This window comes from Echeneis naucrates, chromosome 5 (assembly GCF_900963305.1).
Source record: "Echeneis naucrates chromosome 5, fEcheNa1.1, whole genome shotgun sequence".
NCBI classification, from domain to species: domain Eukaryota; kingdom Metazoa; phylum Chordata; class Actinopteri; order Carangiformes; family Echeneidae; genus Echeneis; species Echeneis naucrates.
The window spans coordinates 8,147,327-8,164,869 of NC_042515.1; the positions used below are offsets into that span (position 1 = coordinate 8,147,327).

At 39.2% G+C, this 17,543-nt stretch overlaps 1 protein-coding gene across 1 annotated transcript in view; it reads left to right on the forward strand.

Moving 5' to 3' along the window:
• Positions 1-6,184, forward strand: part of LOC115043860 (potassium voltage-gated channel subfamily D member 3-like) — a 72,883-nt gene extending 66,699 nt beyond the window's left edge. The window contains exons 4-6 of the mRNA XM_029502611.1: positions 4,171-4,263; positions 4,839-5,098; positions 5,712-6,184. Coding sequence (XP_029358471.1) covers positions 4,171-4,263; positions 4,839-5,098; positions 5,712-5,949 — 591 coding nt within the window. The 3' untranslated portion in view covers positions 5,950-6,184. The remainder of the gene's footprint in view (positions 1-4,170; positions 4,264-4,838; positions 5,099-5,711) is intronic.
• The last annotated feature ends 11,359 nt before the right edge of the window (positions 6,185-17,543 follow it).

Here is a 17,543-nt window from a genome sequence, read left to right on the forward strand (position 1 = left end):
TACAATGCAGCATAATGAACTTTTCTGCTGATTGGGGGCAACAGAAACGAGCTGTGAACACAGTATACACATATTATCTTATAAAGCTCATGTAGAAAATGGTTAGTAAACATTTGATTACTTACACATCCAGCAGACACAGAGGAATGCTACCATTTGAAAGTCATGTTGCAAAGCAGATATTAAGATATCAAGATAGATATTAAGGTCACTTATAGAAGGTTAACCAAAGCAACACAGCTCGTTTAGCTTTGACTGTAGATGATCTGTCCAGACTCAAAAACATCCCTCCACCTCTAAAGTTCTCTATTGAACATAATACATCTGATTTGTTACCCAAGCACAAACCAGCATGTGGTTTTAGTGTCCCTTGTTGTGTGAGTTTTTGCCTATGATGTAGTGCAATGCAATAAACATTAAATATACATCAAATGCAATACCAAAGAAGATTCAAGGAATCAAAAAGATCGGTGTTTAAACCAAACTCCTTTCTAGATATTGGGGAAAGAAAAAAAAAAAAAAAGTAGCTCACTCTTTTTGGTTTGCCTATTTGCATTTGCCAAAAATCTCCAACAAAGTACATCTAAAGACTAACCCATTCGTTTGTTAATCACTGAATCTGATCACACTAAAAGCTCACCAAGATTTCTGACAGCTCAAAGGCAACCCAAGTGCAGTTGGACGGCCTCCATTGTTGGGAGTTGGAAGGGACAAGAGACGGCCTGCACCAGCTGAGGTTTAAAACCACAGATTTTTCAATCAACAATCAGCACTGGGCACACCACCGGTACCGCACTGCACATTCTCACACACATTAATTGCAATAAGGTGGCACAGAGCGAGCTGTCAAACACAAAAATAAATAAATGGCCAACAGTCATCACAGCCAAACGACCAGTGTTGCCCAGAAAGGCGACACATACCTCCCTGTAAAACTGCAGCTTGCCAGTTTTGAAACTTTTTTGGAGAATTTAACAAATGAGATACAACATGTTGCTCTGTGAACTTTAGAGACTAACTTTAAAGAAGTTTTGATGTTCTGGAAAGGTTAGTATTCCCTTTTGTTTTCGTTTTTTTTTTGCGAGGGTAAGAAACTTAGCTGCTGACTCTAATTCTATAACAGTGTATAGAAAGGAGCGTGGTATCAATCTTCTTATCTAATGCCACAAGAAGGCAAATAAGCCTATTTCTTAAACTGTCCAGCTATTTAAATTACATGCACTTCGTTCATCCACTTACCAATGTCGACCATCCACCCAAGTTCCTACTTTAGTTTTTACTCATGCACTTTTTATTTTTTTAACTTGTCACCACCATTGAAAAATGTGTTTGGTAATGCATGAGCTAATTGCTTATATCCTTCCCATCCAGTCCATCACTCATGCTTTCAGTCACACACACCCTTTCTTGCAGATGGTTACTAAAATCCATTTGGATCTAATCGAGTCCAGTCTGAAAGCTCATGGGTGTCTGGAAGTGGTTAGAATTATCATATAAATGCCATCTGTGAGTGCTGAGCGACCCCCATCCCTCTGCGTGTCTGTGATGAGGCTGCCAGCGTCTTGGCGCATCAAATTATGGTGGTGTCACTGCTGTCTGTCAGTCAGCCGCACTGTGTGGGGCTGGGGTGGGAGTGAATAGGGATATATGACAAAATGAGTGGTTCTCTCATAAGCCGTAGTTAGATTAGAAGTTCACAGACGGTCTTTTTCAGTTTCCCCTGAAGGTTTTTTTTCCCCCACTCTTGACAGCTATTTATTTGTAATCAAGATTGCAGGGTCATTATCATAGAAGTTTATTTGTGAATAATCCTGTTAAGTTTATCATAACCATGTATTTAAAAATGCTTCACAGCTTCACCCCTTTGGATGCTCTTCACTTGAATTTTCATTTTCTACTGAAGAGTAGACAGGATTTCTTCATTTACACACCTGAGCTTCCTGACACCACAGATTTTCCTCCAGTGATTCGGAAAGGGATTTTCAGTGCTACACTGTTTGGCAAAGGCTCAGTTGGCAAATATATATCATCATCCCACTCTCACATCAGCTTCTCCTAATGGGCGGTTACAAGTCAGTTTAGAGAAATAATAACGCCGAAGTGGGTGAAGGAATTGGCCATTCAGTCTGATTGTGAAGCATTTATTTTGTAACAATAGACCCAAAACATCATAAGTAGCGACAATATTATGATAAAAGTTGAGCAGAACTGTAAAATTACTGATTTCTCACACACACACGTATGTGTGTGTTTGGCAGAGGCTCAGTTGGCAAATATATACACACATATTAAACAGCTCCACACAAATGATCTTCAGTTTTTAGCGTGTAGAAACAGAAAAGAAGACACAATGCTTTAACGGGGCATCACGACCATTTGGACAGAATATCCTGACTATCCAGAAACAAGCTGAGCTGCCTCAGTGACTGCACACAGCTCTCCGGAAATCCCCATCTCACCAAAATATGAGCCAGGCCATCGTGTCTTGGATCTGTCTCTCCATTTAACGCCAACTAAGCTGATATTACCCCTCCAGGTAAAACAGCAAACAAGCAGACTGCCACATGTCCAACTAATGGAGAGTATTTTCTACTTTATATATTATAGGTGTCTCATTGCGGCAAATTCTATAAAATTACTGAGCAGGTCCTAGTTTTGGCAGCACAGGATTTTTAACTGCACAGTCACAGTTACAACTTCTGTTTGATTCATCACATCTATCCAACACGGCGTACTATCAATCACTATTGTTATACTTGAGGGAAACCAAATATGTCAGTAAACTTTGAAGTACTATGAGGAAAAAAATCTGAAAATCAGGTGTAGCTCAGGTGTAGCTCAGGTGTAGCTCAGGGACATGATCCTGGAGGGATATGATATGTCAGGTATTAAATCCTCTGTGTGAGCCAAACAATGAACAACTCTTTTGGCCATTTCACAGTTTTTCTTCTTATAATGCAGAATAAAATTGCATAAACTTTTATATTTTTCAACCAAATTGACTATTATTAATAAATTATTCATATATTATATATAATTGTCATAATAATGTTATTTTCCATCAGTTGTTGAGTTAGACTTTCTTTTATAAATAAATTTATGAAGGTAAGGCCGTGTCTGCACCGCAATTAAGGTAATGTTAGTTATGGGCTGCACTAAATCGGTTTCATTCCTTTACAATGAGAACCTCGAGCCTTGACACGTGTCTCACACAGTTTCTAAAGCTTTAGAAGGTCTTTAGCTCTATAGCTATGTGATATCTTTGATGGCACCTTTGCCAAAGGGAAAATCCACACATTGAGACATCAAGGGGGCGTACTGTTCTCGTGCTCACGTCGCTGTATTGTTCATGTGTCTGGAATCTGAAAGAAGAGTCCTTGGGCTGGATCGCCTCCTACCCAAATCCTTTGTGTAACAGTGTGCACCGTGGGGAGAGAATTAATTTGTTTTCAGTATTCATGTTATTTGGCAATTGTGATTACTTTGAGACAAAGCTGTATTAGAGCCTGAGTCTTTGAAATCAAGTCCCATTTGGAGTGATACCAAAAAGAAAAAAAATGGGGCTATAAGTTGCTGTTTCTGTTTTTTATCAACTCTACTGTTTTTCCTCTTCCTGACACTTTATACATCAATAAGCGTTTGGCTGCTAGCAGGATCAAATCCTGCTCAGTGGTACCTACTCAAATAATCAAGAAAGAGCTGGCAACAGCACAGTTTTTATGTCATTAGTTAACATAAACTGGAAGGGGAAGTTGTTTTGCAGCATACTTACCAAACCACAGGCAATAATGTCACGAATGACACAAAAGATGCACCATAGAGAAAATAAATTACAAACAAACCACTTGCTTAGGCAGGCTCAAAGCTGAAGGATCAATTTGCACTAACCAGAAATTAGGTCTCTTATGTAACTAATTGGCCAGTAAATTATTTGAAAGCCAACAGCAAGAGTTGTTGGATACAGTACCTGTTCACAATGGAGATGACAGTGAAATCATCAGCCACAGACCAAAGCTAGTTCTCGAGAAAATTAACTGCATGAAGCGAAACCACACCATCGCATCGCTAACTTTTCATTAGTGATGACAAAGTTCACTTGCATATTTTCCAGTAAATACTTAACAGCCAACAGAACACGACTGTTGTTTGTTTCTGTGTGTGTCTACTCAGGGTACAGACGAGGATGAGCAGAAGCTGACGAGGTCCACTTGTCTGATAGAGAGCCAACACCACCACCTACTGCACTGTCTGGAAAAAACCACTGTGAGTGCACATTTCTCCATTTCAATGCCAACTGCTTACTAATATCTACGTGGTTATGTGCATTTGTTAACAATTTTCAATAAGTTCGGTTTAAAAGATGTATCTTCTATCATTAAAAGTCCTGTCTTTAGTACCCAAATCCTCCAGATCCATATCTAAAAAGACTAAATGACAGTTTTATGACTGTGATATGGATGATTTCCCTCTTGTCAAATCTGTGCTTCAAAATCAATCGGAAAAAATGATTTGCAATGACTAGATGACAGTTTGACACTTCTCCCTAGACACTGAGTGTAAACAGAGGGTAATGTCTAGTGTGCGTGCAGGGATTTTAGACTAACCCCTCACCAAAGCGTCGAATTTAGATACTCTCAATGTGCACAAGATGCTTTCCAGTAAGTCCATATAGAAAATGTGCTAAGTGCACAGTTATCAAATTAATAATTATTTTACTTTGGCATAGTATATTTATTTGTACATTTTCAAATGATAAATTTTTGTCATCAAGTCCCCTACAGTGAATCTGTCTGTCAGTTGTCCTTTTCCTTCTCCATCATCCTTGATTTTCTCTCCAGGCTCATGAGTTTGTGGACGAGCAGATGTACGAGCAAAACTGTTTAGAGACAGCACTGCAGACCTTCCCCTCCCGCAGCCCTACCATATCCAGCCACGACAGCTCCGTGGGGACCTGCTGTGGCTGCAGGATAAAGAGGAACACTCCTCTACCTAATGCCAGCACGCCCTCCACCCATCCCATCCCCACACACCAGGGGCCCCTACAGGAGCTCAGCGCCATCCATATACAGTGTGCCGACCCTCCATCACAAACCACCACGTGAGTCTCAACAGCAGAAGCACATATTATAAATCCAACAAGACACGGCAACAACACATAACCAAAAAACCTAACTGCCCAGATTTCCAATTAACACCCAATAAAGAATTATATAATTTCTTATCCTCCTGTCCACGTCAAAAAATTTAAGTTACACATGAATATCCTGGAGGTGGCAACTGTGATGAGACCCTCTGACAACAACAAAATCCTGATCACTGCGTCTATCCGCAGACGAAACTGAATCTGTTTAATGGTCTATAAACACTGAAGGCGGAGAAAGAAAAATGTCTGGTCATTTAAAAATTGACATTGATGCAAAAGAGTTATTCCACAATGTAGTCAATAAAGGGGACTGTAGAGACATTGTGCAATAAATCAGTTATATGGCATAGTCGCACTCAATTTCCAACTTAGATTAGATTTAAAATCTCCATTATATTTTGCTTCAAATAAACATAAACCTGTGTGCAAAAAAAATCAGCTTCTGTAAATAATATGTAAGCAGTGTTTTCTGAGTATGGCTCGATGTAGAGCCAACTTTTGCTGTTTTTCAACAGAATCCTTGTAGCTATAGTCTCTCTACCTCCCTCACTCTTTTTTTCGTCTCTAGTCGGTCAAACCTCAACCTGAAAACCGACGACAGCAGCAGGATCAACTGCAAAGGCGGCAGGATCACCACAGCCATCATTAGCCTCCCGACGCCCCCCGCTCTGACCCCTGATGGCGACGGCCTCCACGGGCCACCACAGAGGCGGCCGCCCCCGGCCCCGGGTCTCCCCGCTGCCCCGAGCATCCAGACCACAACAAGCTCAGCCAGCACCAACATCGTCAAGGTTTCTGCTCTGTGACTCTCTGTGTGACGGATGTAACTCAGCACAGCAGGAGGAAAGTGCAGAAGAGAAAGAAAGAAAGAAAGAAAGGAGGAGGAAGGAAGCAGGTTTAACTACCACAATGGTGGCAACACGTCCTGTGTCACAGGGTCAACAGGAAGAGCGCTCTACACCAGAGGAGTCACTTGTTGATGTTTGAGAGAAGACAGATGATGTGGAGACATTACTGAAGTAGAGGATTGTAGATATGTGGACCGAGATTCACGCACTCGTCTTGTGTTGTATGTACAGTAGATACGGACAGAATCACTGCATTTCTAATAGTTTCTAACAGGAGTACAGATGTTCTGCAGTACTGTGAAAACAAATTGAAAGACATTGTGCAATTAGCCAATTCGTACATCAGCAGACGCAAATTCACAGTAAAGTTAAAGTGACTTCATGGTGAAGTAGTGAAGGCAGTATTTTGTCAACTTTAAATGTGTTTGAAGAAAGATGAAGAAAACAGCTGACTGTGTTTACTTGAATTTGATTGGTCTTGTTTGTGTTATGTGTCATTTGTCTTAAGTATTTTGAGAAAAAAAAATAAATAAAAAATTGAAAACCGCTTCGGTTTTCTAAATCACAGTAAAGAAGTCACAGCAGCCAACGCAAACTGTCTCCATTCATCACATCAAAGACACAAACTGCTTAGCTTCTTCATGTTTAAAATTCAAATTGGAGCTTGAATGTAGTGAGTGATGCTGACTTGGTCTTTATGACTTCGTAGGTGTGCATACTGAGGTGAAACCAGAAAGTTGTTCCCAACCCGATGGTCCAAACCCCTCAAGTGACTTTTGATATTTCCACTGAAAGATAAGGCCAGAGATATCCTACAGACATTTTTCCTTCTGTCAGGAAATGATATGAAAAGGCATATTTGCTGAAAACCTTTTGACTTCCTTGCACAAGGACATTTGCTCCTCCAGCAATAAATCCTAAATATTTGGCATCGATAGAAGTTGTAGTGATTTCCTGAAACAGCTGAACACCATAGAGCAAGAGTAAGTTATGTACTTGTTTGGACAATTCAGAGCTCAATCAATCCAAATGAAGAAGCATGCAAGCACAGTGGCTCAATAATACATTTTGATTTCACTGCTAGAATATTTACAGACTCACAAATGGACAGTTTAAAAAAGATAAAGCATAATGCAGCTTAATCAGAAATATTATACTTCGTGTAATATTTGAGATCGCCATCACTTTTGGCTTTGGTTTTAGAATTCGTAGACATTAAGGCATTAAACACAAATCATATTAACCTTTCAAGAAGTTAAAAACTGTGTATTTTTCCTTTATGTTCCTGTTTATATGAATGTAATTGGTGCCTCCTTCTGTGGAAAAAAACTGCAACTCTTCCTTGACTTGTCAAGTATCATAAGCTGAGAAAAGAGAAAAGTAAAAAAAAAAAAAAAAAAACGGCAATTCTGGATATTCCTCTAAGGTTGGGTAAGCATGTTAGGTACTGAATGCCAAAAAGGTTGAGCACCACTGTGCTGTCAAACAACCACTTGGAGTGTTACAGGAAAAAGTTTGGTTGTGTTTGGCATGCAATTCATCTTTCTTTAAACTAAAACTGAAAGCTGCAATTGAAACTGTCCTTTTATTGAGTCTGAAAATTGAGGGGAAAATGCTAAATGTGCACTGTCCTAGCTGCAAAATCATCATCTCTTGTCCTCGCCTTTTTGCCTTGGGATAATCTTAAAAGACGCAAGAGCACAGTGTTGTCCGAGTTGTTTCCGGTGTTTCCTTTGGGACCCTGGTCTACCACATTCAGTTTGTACCATTTTGTGTCTCAAGTTAAACTGAAAAGATGAGTGCATTAGGTGTGTTGGGCATCGATAGGTCAAAAGCATTTAAATTATTAATCTCATTTCAAAACATCATTATTGAATAACAATAATAATATTTGGATCTTGGATTGATATCTACAATCCAAATATCCATAATCCGATAAATTAATGAAGATGAAGGAGCTCTGCAGAGTCGAAGTCAGCAGCTCTTGTGCATCATTAACTAGACCAGCAGGTATAGTCAAAGACATTATTCAAAAGACCACAGTGTGCGTGTGTTAGAAAACAGACAAAGACCAAATGGCCCATTCACAGTAGTTGCTGAAACCACATGGCCCAAACAAGGGAGGTGAGAAACAAGATGACAGTAACAAGAAAGATGTTCTTTGTGAATTTTGATTTAACGTTTTCACTCCTGGTTCATATTTTTCTGGCTCAAAATAAAATTGAAAAGATAACTTTCACAGGAAATCATGAAATTTGCTCCATTTTGTATCAGATTGGTTGAATTTGTAGGGCCAGTTGATAAAATGTACGACAGGTTAAAGGCAGTAGCTTCTGAAGATGCCTCTTCATTATATTCCGTGATGTAATGAAAACCTGAAATGGCAGAAAGAAAAATACAAAGCCAATGTGGGTTCTGTGAGAAGGCGTTCTCTTTTCAAAGTCGTGCTTTTTTTTCAATGCTTAAGCACAAAAAGCTTTTTCATTAAAATCTCCATTGGTTAGTCTCAACAATGGCCACAAGATGGCAAGCAAACCAGGAATGAATATGAACTCACCTCCTGTCTGAATATAATTTCTTTGCATACCTGCTACAGATTGCTACTCATTTAATGTCAGTAGATGCCTGGTGTTTGGAATAGTTTGTGACTACTTGCCAAGTGTGATATGGCTCTTTGTATCAAGCAAACAATGTGTTTATTTGTCCTTTGCATTTTGTTCATTTTGCGAAAGTGAAAGCTGCTTTCAGGTATCCTTTGCTCATCAAAGTGAGGTTGTTTTTTGGCTGTATTGGTATACTTTGTGTTACTTTATTGTATTTTGTCATGTTTTTAAAACCAAGGTGTAAGCTTTGTGCCAAAATGGTTACTTTTCCATCCTCTGAGTACTTTCTATGCTGCTATATAAAACAGAAAAAATGAAACCCTTTAGATAATTTCTCTTCTCACTGTTATTGCTAAAATAACGAGCAGTTGTGTTGTTCATAACTTGGCTCTTGGTTACCACTGAAACAGTATCTAAACATTAAGGCTTTGTGCAGAGTCAGATCATCATCATGCTTCAACAGTTTTTTCACATCACAGTTACTCATCATGATACGATGGACTTCAATTTAAAAAGGTATTGTCAGAGTCACTTTTTTAAAAAGTCTTGGCATTGCTGTGTGTGGTGTTTCTTATCTTTTTATCCTTTTGAACTGAGCTTTTCTGTCTGTTTTGCTGTGTATACAGTGTTCAGTCGGTTTGTTTGTTACGACTATGAAATGTCAGATGAAAATTAAAACCTGCCACAAGAAGAAAAAAAAAATAAAATCAAGCATCATCTTTGCTCTCGCTCCTCATGACAAGACAGATGTAGCTGGGTGAGAATTTGTTTTCTCGTTTCTCGTTTGATCATTTGAGACATTTCAAAATCTCAAGCATCAGCTGTGAGGAAAGTGGCTTTAAAGCATACAGAGGTTTACATTTGCATGTACTTCAAGAGGATACTGTCATATGAAATCTTTCATTTTTGGAGTTCTAAGAACAAACATACTCGAGCAAATGACGTTAGTGTACTCCAGTGATTTTGTACTGCTCTTTGGCAACGATGAACGATAGTCAAAATCAAAACTGCACTGACAGCGATGTTGTCAGGTAATCTCTCTATTGTTCCTCATTGTCTCTTATTCTCGATCTGCTTCAACGCCTGCGTCTTTCTGTCTCAGTGTAAACTTTGTTTGAAATCATCCAAAATTTATGAAAAAAATGCTTTAAATGTTTGATATAAGAATTTAGATACTTAGATACTTTCATTTTTATCCATCTTTCAAAATCATTAGACAACAGCATAAATGCATTTTCCTTCCTAAAGTAGTTTATTGTTAAGGCTTTTTCCACAATTGGTTATAAACTTGCAAACCAATTCTGCACATGCGTACGTTTCACTAGACAGCAGTGTAATCTTTTTTCTTTCTGTCCAGCGTCAACATTGTTTCTATATCCACATTATATATTTGATTTTAACTACTCTTTTAAATATTTTAAATATCCTATTGACTATTGTCACATCCAGATTTTAAAAAAGTAATTATATACTATAGTATAATATACTACATTATCTGATAAGTTATCCACAGTGAGTCAAGCAACATGATCCAACATTTGTTGTCATACAATATGATGCACAAGGCCCAAAGCAGGTCATGTGTCTGACACACTACTTACACACTTTTTCCATATGTATGAAGCCAGACGTCTCTCCATCAGCTCTCTGGGCCACAGGCGAGTACTGAAAAAAATGTGGAGTGGGAATCACTTAAAAAAAAAAAAAAAAAAAAAAAAACCTCTAACAATTTCCATTCCGACTAAATTTAACTGAGGACATTCTCCAGTAAAGTCTACATACTAATAGGCATTACATTTAATCAAGAAATACTTGTAAGGTTTAGTAGCAAATTTTACTAATTCCACTTAAGTAAAATTTACTTTACTTACCACTGCATTTACTCACATTTTTGTAGGAAATAATTACTACTTTTTTCTAAGCTTTTAATTGGCTGGACCTAATTCTTAGTTTAGCATTATTTTAGTAACATTTACTTGGGGGAAAAAAAAAAAAAAAAACAAAACTAAAAAAAATTGGTAACAATTTCCACACAGAATTTTTTTCAATTTTTACTCTTACTCTCACTTAAGTAAAGTTTAAGTAAGAAACACAAAACATGAAAAACTTTTTAAACATCACCTTTATTTGCCAACACTGGTGCAGGAGGTTATTGCTTACTGTATTCCAACATATTGACTCTGGCTGGCATTACCAGATACATTTCAAAACAGAATGCAGTTAGAATTTAAGAACAACTTTCACTAAAGTGCTTAACTTAACCAGTCACTCAATAGATTACCAGCATTTGGCTGATGACTGATGTTTATTGTGTGCTCTGGTCTGAGAGAAACATTTTAAAATGGGGCATTTGGCCTCTGATGCTTTGTATCTCAGAAGACCTTGACAAGAACATTTACATAGAAAATTTCTAATGAAATGACTAAAAGTATCACTTTAAAGTGCAATAACTTCAAGAAACAAAGTGCAGTTAGAAACATGTCACTTTCTTTTAAGGTATTTTAAAGGTAACTCCAACAGTTGTATGCAACTATTCACAATGTGGTTCATCACACCAACCTGCAATAGTAACCTGTTATAGTAACTGGCACATGCACAGAACGGCAAACTAAACAACACTGATTTCATGATAGAAGTTTGTTGTGCAAAGCCCGGACTTTGGAAGACAACTTCAGGATGTCAAGCTCAAGAAAGAGCTTCTGAAACATTTCGAATGTGTATTTGTGTTTGTATTTGAGAATTTTACAGTTTGAGATCAATAAAATACATCCATCTATCTGTCTATTTCAACGTTGGTGAGTAAGTCAAGTTCATTGCATTGATAAAGCCCATGAGTAGAAGGCAAGCCTTTACCACACTTTTACAATCATCACGAACCTCTTTTCCCTCGATAATGATCTGACACATGGGCAGGGGTTTGGCCTTCCTGTGCAGCATTTCCATGGACAACAAAGATCTTCCAAGACATGATGAGCACGGTCATCTCCAATGGCTTTTTTGCTGACATCCTGTCAAAAACATGTGAATCAGTGCTCAGAAGTCAATACACTATAGCCTGGATATTTTCTTCAAAGTTCCTGAATATGCAAGAGGTGATTCACAGCTAGTTAAAGTGGCCATTTAATAATAGATAATAATAATAATAATAATAGAATAATGCCACAGAAATAAGATGCTCAGAGCAACAGCATCTGTTGATGTCTAAAAAAGAAAACAAAATGCCCCCAGAAAACTTTTGCTTTGTGTGCATTTAGTGACGGGGGCCTGATACAGGCCAGCAACTGACTGATGATAAGGACCTATAGGTAACTTAACTATGTCAGATTCACGAACACAGTAGAATTCAGAAGCTGTGATTCCATACAGCCTTAGATCAATGGTGAAAGTTGACTGGAATTTTTAAAATATGACAATGTAATCATGTGCTATTATGAGACATTTATTGAACATATTTAAACACCATCTATAGCAGAGTCTTACCAGAAGACACTCTTGAAATGCTGTTTTAACCACAAAAAAAAATAAAATGTATTCCCAAGTCCGTATTTTAAATAACGCTAATTATTATTTATTATTTATTTATAAGGCACTATTTATATTTTTAACAGCTTTCCAATAGAATTTTATCTTTTTAGCACCCCATTTTAATTGTAATATATTCTACTTTTAAACATACATACTTATTTTAAAACATTTCCCTTTCCAAACATTTAAACTGGATTGCCATTACTGTTTCAAATCAGCATGCAAGTTTTAGTAACCAAATGAACCAGACGGCATTTCTTTATTTGGACTATTTATTTTGACTTCAGCCAAAACACCCATCACTGCTTTACTATCAAACTGCATTAAAGTTACTGTGTAACAATTTAGCTTGGCTAGCTTCAATGTTAGTGAAATGCCTGGGTTAGCATAACGGCTAGCGTTATTAGCGATTAGCCTCAACATGTTAAACCAATGATGATACGTTCTATGTCACAGCGGTGTTCAATAATAATAATAATAATGATAATAAAGTTGAATAACTCCTATTGGCTGTAAGAGAAGTATCTGAACAAAGCATGCATCGTGTTTTCAGTTCACCAACAAGGCTAACATCAACAAGCCAAAATAGCACCTCCATTCTGTGCTTAATGCTAACGTTAGCGGAACTCATAACACAACATCAAGCTCCTCAGTATCACACACCCTGGACAGTTATCACACAGCAGCCGGTTTACCTGTGCTCACAAACGACTCTGTGTCCGCATCTCCCCGAAAAAAAAAGGACGAATCATCCAAGTCCAAGTCCAAAGCTGTCCGCGGACGCGGGGGAGAGCCGGTGTGTCAACCGATTCGGTCCCCCCCCCCCAAGTTCCTGTTCCCCTTTACGCTGATTTACTGCTGAATCGTGCGTACTTAAGGAAGAAACACAAATAGAAACACAGCTGGGTGTACGGAAAGCGAAATGGAAAAAGCCAATGTGTAGGTTGCTGGTATGTTATTATATAAAAAAAATAATAAATTGAGAATGCATTTGTTCGGCCATTCATTGTCAATCTTTGTGTAAATGGGTGCCAGCTAGCCTAGCTGTGGGAGAGTAGCCTTCGTTAAGTGAACCTCACTGCCGGATCACTTACACTAGTTAGTCGCTTCGAAATGGACTGCTAGCTAACTGGTTAGCTAACTGGTTAGCATGCTCGACTGACGAACTGATGACATTATTTTTGACGTATAACGTTACTATTGCTTCCCGTTCATTTGGAAACGGGCAGAGCGCCTGCGAATGACACATTTCTGCTCCTCGGAAACACCCACCGGATAGTGTCCGTATGTTTCATAATTCACGAACTCGTTGAACACAAGTTTACCATTTTAAGAACATACACTCACATGACAAACGCTCATCCTGGCCTCCCGAATGTATCGACTTTGTGCCCTTTGGAAGCCTACACATTATCTGACATGCCCATAAAATAGCCTATAGGTCCACATAAATATAATTGATCGATCAACCAGTTAAACTGTAGCATATACACAAGAAAAATTATTTTTATTTACTGATAAAAATTGTAAACAAATCAACAGGACTCGGAGCTAAGAAGAAGAGGTCACGTGGGATGCTGGAGCCAATCGCAGCCCACTCTGAGTGGTACGTCATCACGGTTAGGTCAGGTGACGTAAATGTGAAATGGTGAAATAGCGCAAATGTGAGCAGGAACTCAAGCAGCGCTGTGGCGCAGCGGTAATGCTGCCGCCCCGCACCCAGGTGGGAGGGGTTCGATTCCCGGCTAGGGAAGGTGATGTAAATGTACGATGTAATGTATAATGTAATGTAACCCCGGGGTTAGTGATGATGTTAATGTATGTGATTGTATGACTTACTGTAACCCTGCATGTATGTAATGTTGTGTATGTATGTAAAGTTCATTCCCGGTGTGGGCACCTGAACGTGTCTACGGAGTTAATTGGTTACGAGTATTGGACTGGGCTAATGCAGATACGGCGCCCCCCCCAGGACCTAGGCCGAACCAGACCAGACGGGTGACGGCACCCCTCCAGGAACGGACAAGACAGGACGCGTCCACAGACTAGACCAGTAAAGCGAACAAGTATTTTAGTGAAACATTATGTAATATTTCAGTATATTAACTTGTTTTCTTCCTAATTGTAACCATCCCCCACAACAAATGGTTTGGCCACCGAGTTTTCGCTAAGCCCCGCCCCCATTGGTTACTGTTGCTATGCTAGCCTGTTGTCGAAGTTCGGTAGGAAAATGTCCAGTCAGCATCAGTCCAGTGATCAGAAAGGAAAGGAAAGAAGAATAAGAAAATAAAGGGTTGAGAAATTTTCTATACAAATGTTTTTTAAAAAGGTTGTGACGGTGAATTTGGGACAAGAAACGTAGAGCGAGGTAAGAAACAGGGTCGTTAGCTTGTAACGTAAGCTAACTGTCCAGCTCTAATGCTAACATCCATTAGCCTAGCTTGTATTAAAGCCAAACACAAAACGTTATCTTAGACAGAAACAGCTGAGTTTGGGAGCTCCATGAGAAAGGAAGAGACGGAGAGGAGAGGGCTCCAGCTGCAGTCAGGTAACTGGTGTGAGAAGTAACACCAGCTGTAGCCGCCGTACGTTTTATAGTCAGTGTGATGAAACTCATAAAAGTACTGTGTTGTGATGTTGAAGGAAGTAAAGAGCTGAATAAAGCCGGTCAATGCGTCCACCTACTCCGGCTCTCCTCTTAGTCCGGACTGCTAGTTACCATGGTTACCAGCATCAATGAGCCAAGCTAGCTACACTAGCATAAGCTGAGCTAGCTAAAGTGCGGAGCCGCGACTCTAACTCACTGATTCTCGCCTCAATTTCTGCCGTCATCCTGCATCTATGACAAGAAGCACTATCATAAAAGGAGGCAGAGGAGGAACTGGACATGGGGCACAGGACAGTCTGTTAATCAAGGTGAATAGCAGAGACAGCAACACGAGGTAACACACAGCACAACCAGCAGAGACCGGACCCCCACAGACCCCCCGGAGTTTGAGACTGTGTTTATTGTGTCCATATAAAATGTGTTTTGTACAGATGAGAGACTAGACCAGATCCCCCCAGTGACCAGAGATTAGACCAGAGGTCTCCAGCTCCTGGATATTTCCTGATTCAAATGAGTGACTCCTGATCAGACTTCAGCAAAGCTTGATGATGAGCTGATCATTTGAATCAGGTGTGTTGGAGCAGGAAACATCTAAAACCTGCAGGACAGTGGCCCTCCAGGACGGAGCTGGAGACCTGTGGACTGGACCGGATCCCTCCAGGACCGCAGCTGGAGACCTGTGGACTGGACAGGATCCCTCCAGGACCGCAGCTGGAGACCTGTGGACTGGACCGGATCCTTCCAGAGACCAGAGTTACTTTTACTTGTATTGGGATAATATTTGACAAGGAGTATCTGTACTTTTACTCAAGTAGTAGTTGTGTACTCTGTCCACCTCATAAGGGGAGACATGCAGGTCTGAGATGAAAACCAAATTGGGGGGGGGGTGGGCATCCCTATTCCTTCTTCCCTGCTAAATTGAGAGAATGTGTGAATTTGTAATACTTAACATTCATTATCAATCATTGAGATATATGATATTGGGGTGGTTGTTTGGATTATTGGGTGGGTTGCAACTGTCTATGAGGAATCTATTACAGATTGACCCTAAAAATCCATCTTTTCTGTGGTCATTAAACCACTGCTGCAATTTATGACGATGCTTTTGAAAAAAATACCTTTTACACAATTTAATTTGACTATAAAAATGTGACAGGAGATGACTAGAGGCAAGTGGAAATGACACGCAGCTATGAGCCATGGCTGTATTTATTTTATTTTTTTTTTTTTTCAAGAAAGAAAAATTATGATGTAGTTCAGCACTTAAAATCAGAAAAAATAAATCTGCCTATAACACTAATTACTGTGGGTCCTGTGGTGACACTGTCTGGACTTTAGATGGCAGTATAACATTTTTGGTAACTACAGACTTTTGAAGTGTGTGAATGGGACATCCTTCACCATAAAATGGTTGTCTTTTTGTACCATTACATGGCCATGTACTCCCAAAAGTGCCTGTAACGACTTTGTATCATGCCACATCTTCATAAATCCTGATTTGTAATTTGTGTGGTTGTGAAATATTAAAAGATATCCATTATTATCACACTGATGTAATTACATTTATCTCATCACTCCTATGAGCGCTCTGAGGTGACAGATTCGGCTTTATTATATATTCACAGCACTGATGTGGTTTTTATCACATTTTTAACAGATTAGAGGTGAAAGTTATTATGCTAAAAACCAGACGCTGAATCACTGCAGAGGCTGCTCATTTCCTCTTCAACATGAAAGCATGGCATCTTAATTATTATCACTGTAAGTGAAGAGGAAAAAACACGCCACAAGGAGATAACAGCCCTCATGCTTAATATACAGTGAGACCATTAATAGCCTGATGCACCATTCCTATGAACTTTAAATAAGGCTGACTAGGCTTGGATTCACAGTTACCTCCCACTTCACACTGACTAACTTGGGGCTGGTTAATTTACTTTTAACTTACCAGGCGGCTTTTCTTCCATTTTACAATTTTGGGAAGATCAGCTGCTGTGACATGGACAGGATTTTCGTTGTTGTTCAAACCACTAGACTCAAAATTTGAGGAACCAAATGCTCCAGAAACTTACCACCATTCAGACAAGACAGTTGAAGGGTTTTACAGAGGCATGGAAATGACATTAAAAAAGAATTTAAACAATAAACGCAAATTCAAGGTTGTATTAAAGGTGGAAGACACCATTTTAAAATTTGTGCTTAGATGAAAATTTACTTTTTTGGCTGATTTAGATTTCAGGTGTTTGGTACACAGGTGAAGAGAAAGGTTACTACAAACTCCTTTACTTTGCAACAAAGAACAAAGGAAACTTGTCCCCAATGACCTGAGGGGTCTGGATGAAATGTATTTGGGCCACTAAGCATTTGATGGCCTTACAGACATGTAAGGCCATCAAAAGATAGAATAAAACCTGAAACACATTTTGGCTACACCTTGGTTTTATATTTGGTTTAAGATTAATCTCTTTTCTCCCCCCATGAAGGAGGGAGGAGGGGGGGCTCTCTAGCTGTCTCTGTTTACAACCAAAACACTGCCAGTGTGTGTGTCTGTGTGAGTAATAACATCTATGAAACAAAGTCACAACACCACAGGGAGTGGTTTTTCATTCCAAGGACAATTATGTTTTGTCTTTGCTTGGTAGTTTTATTAATTTCTGGCTTGAGCACACACACACACACACACATAAAAACTTCTGGCTAACCGAACAAATCCTAGCAGTCAGTGAGTCAGTGAAGGGATTATAATGTTTTCTGTCTGCAGTGACGAATAGGTCGACAGTTTCTGCTGCTGCATGTGCTGCCTGTATTTCAGTTGC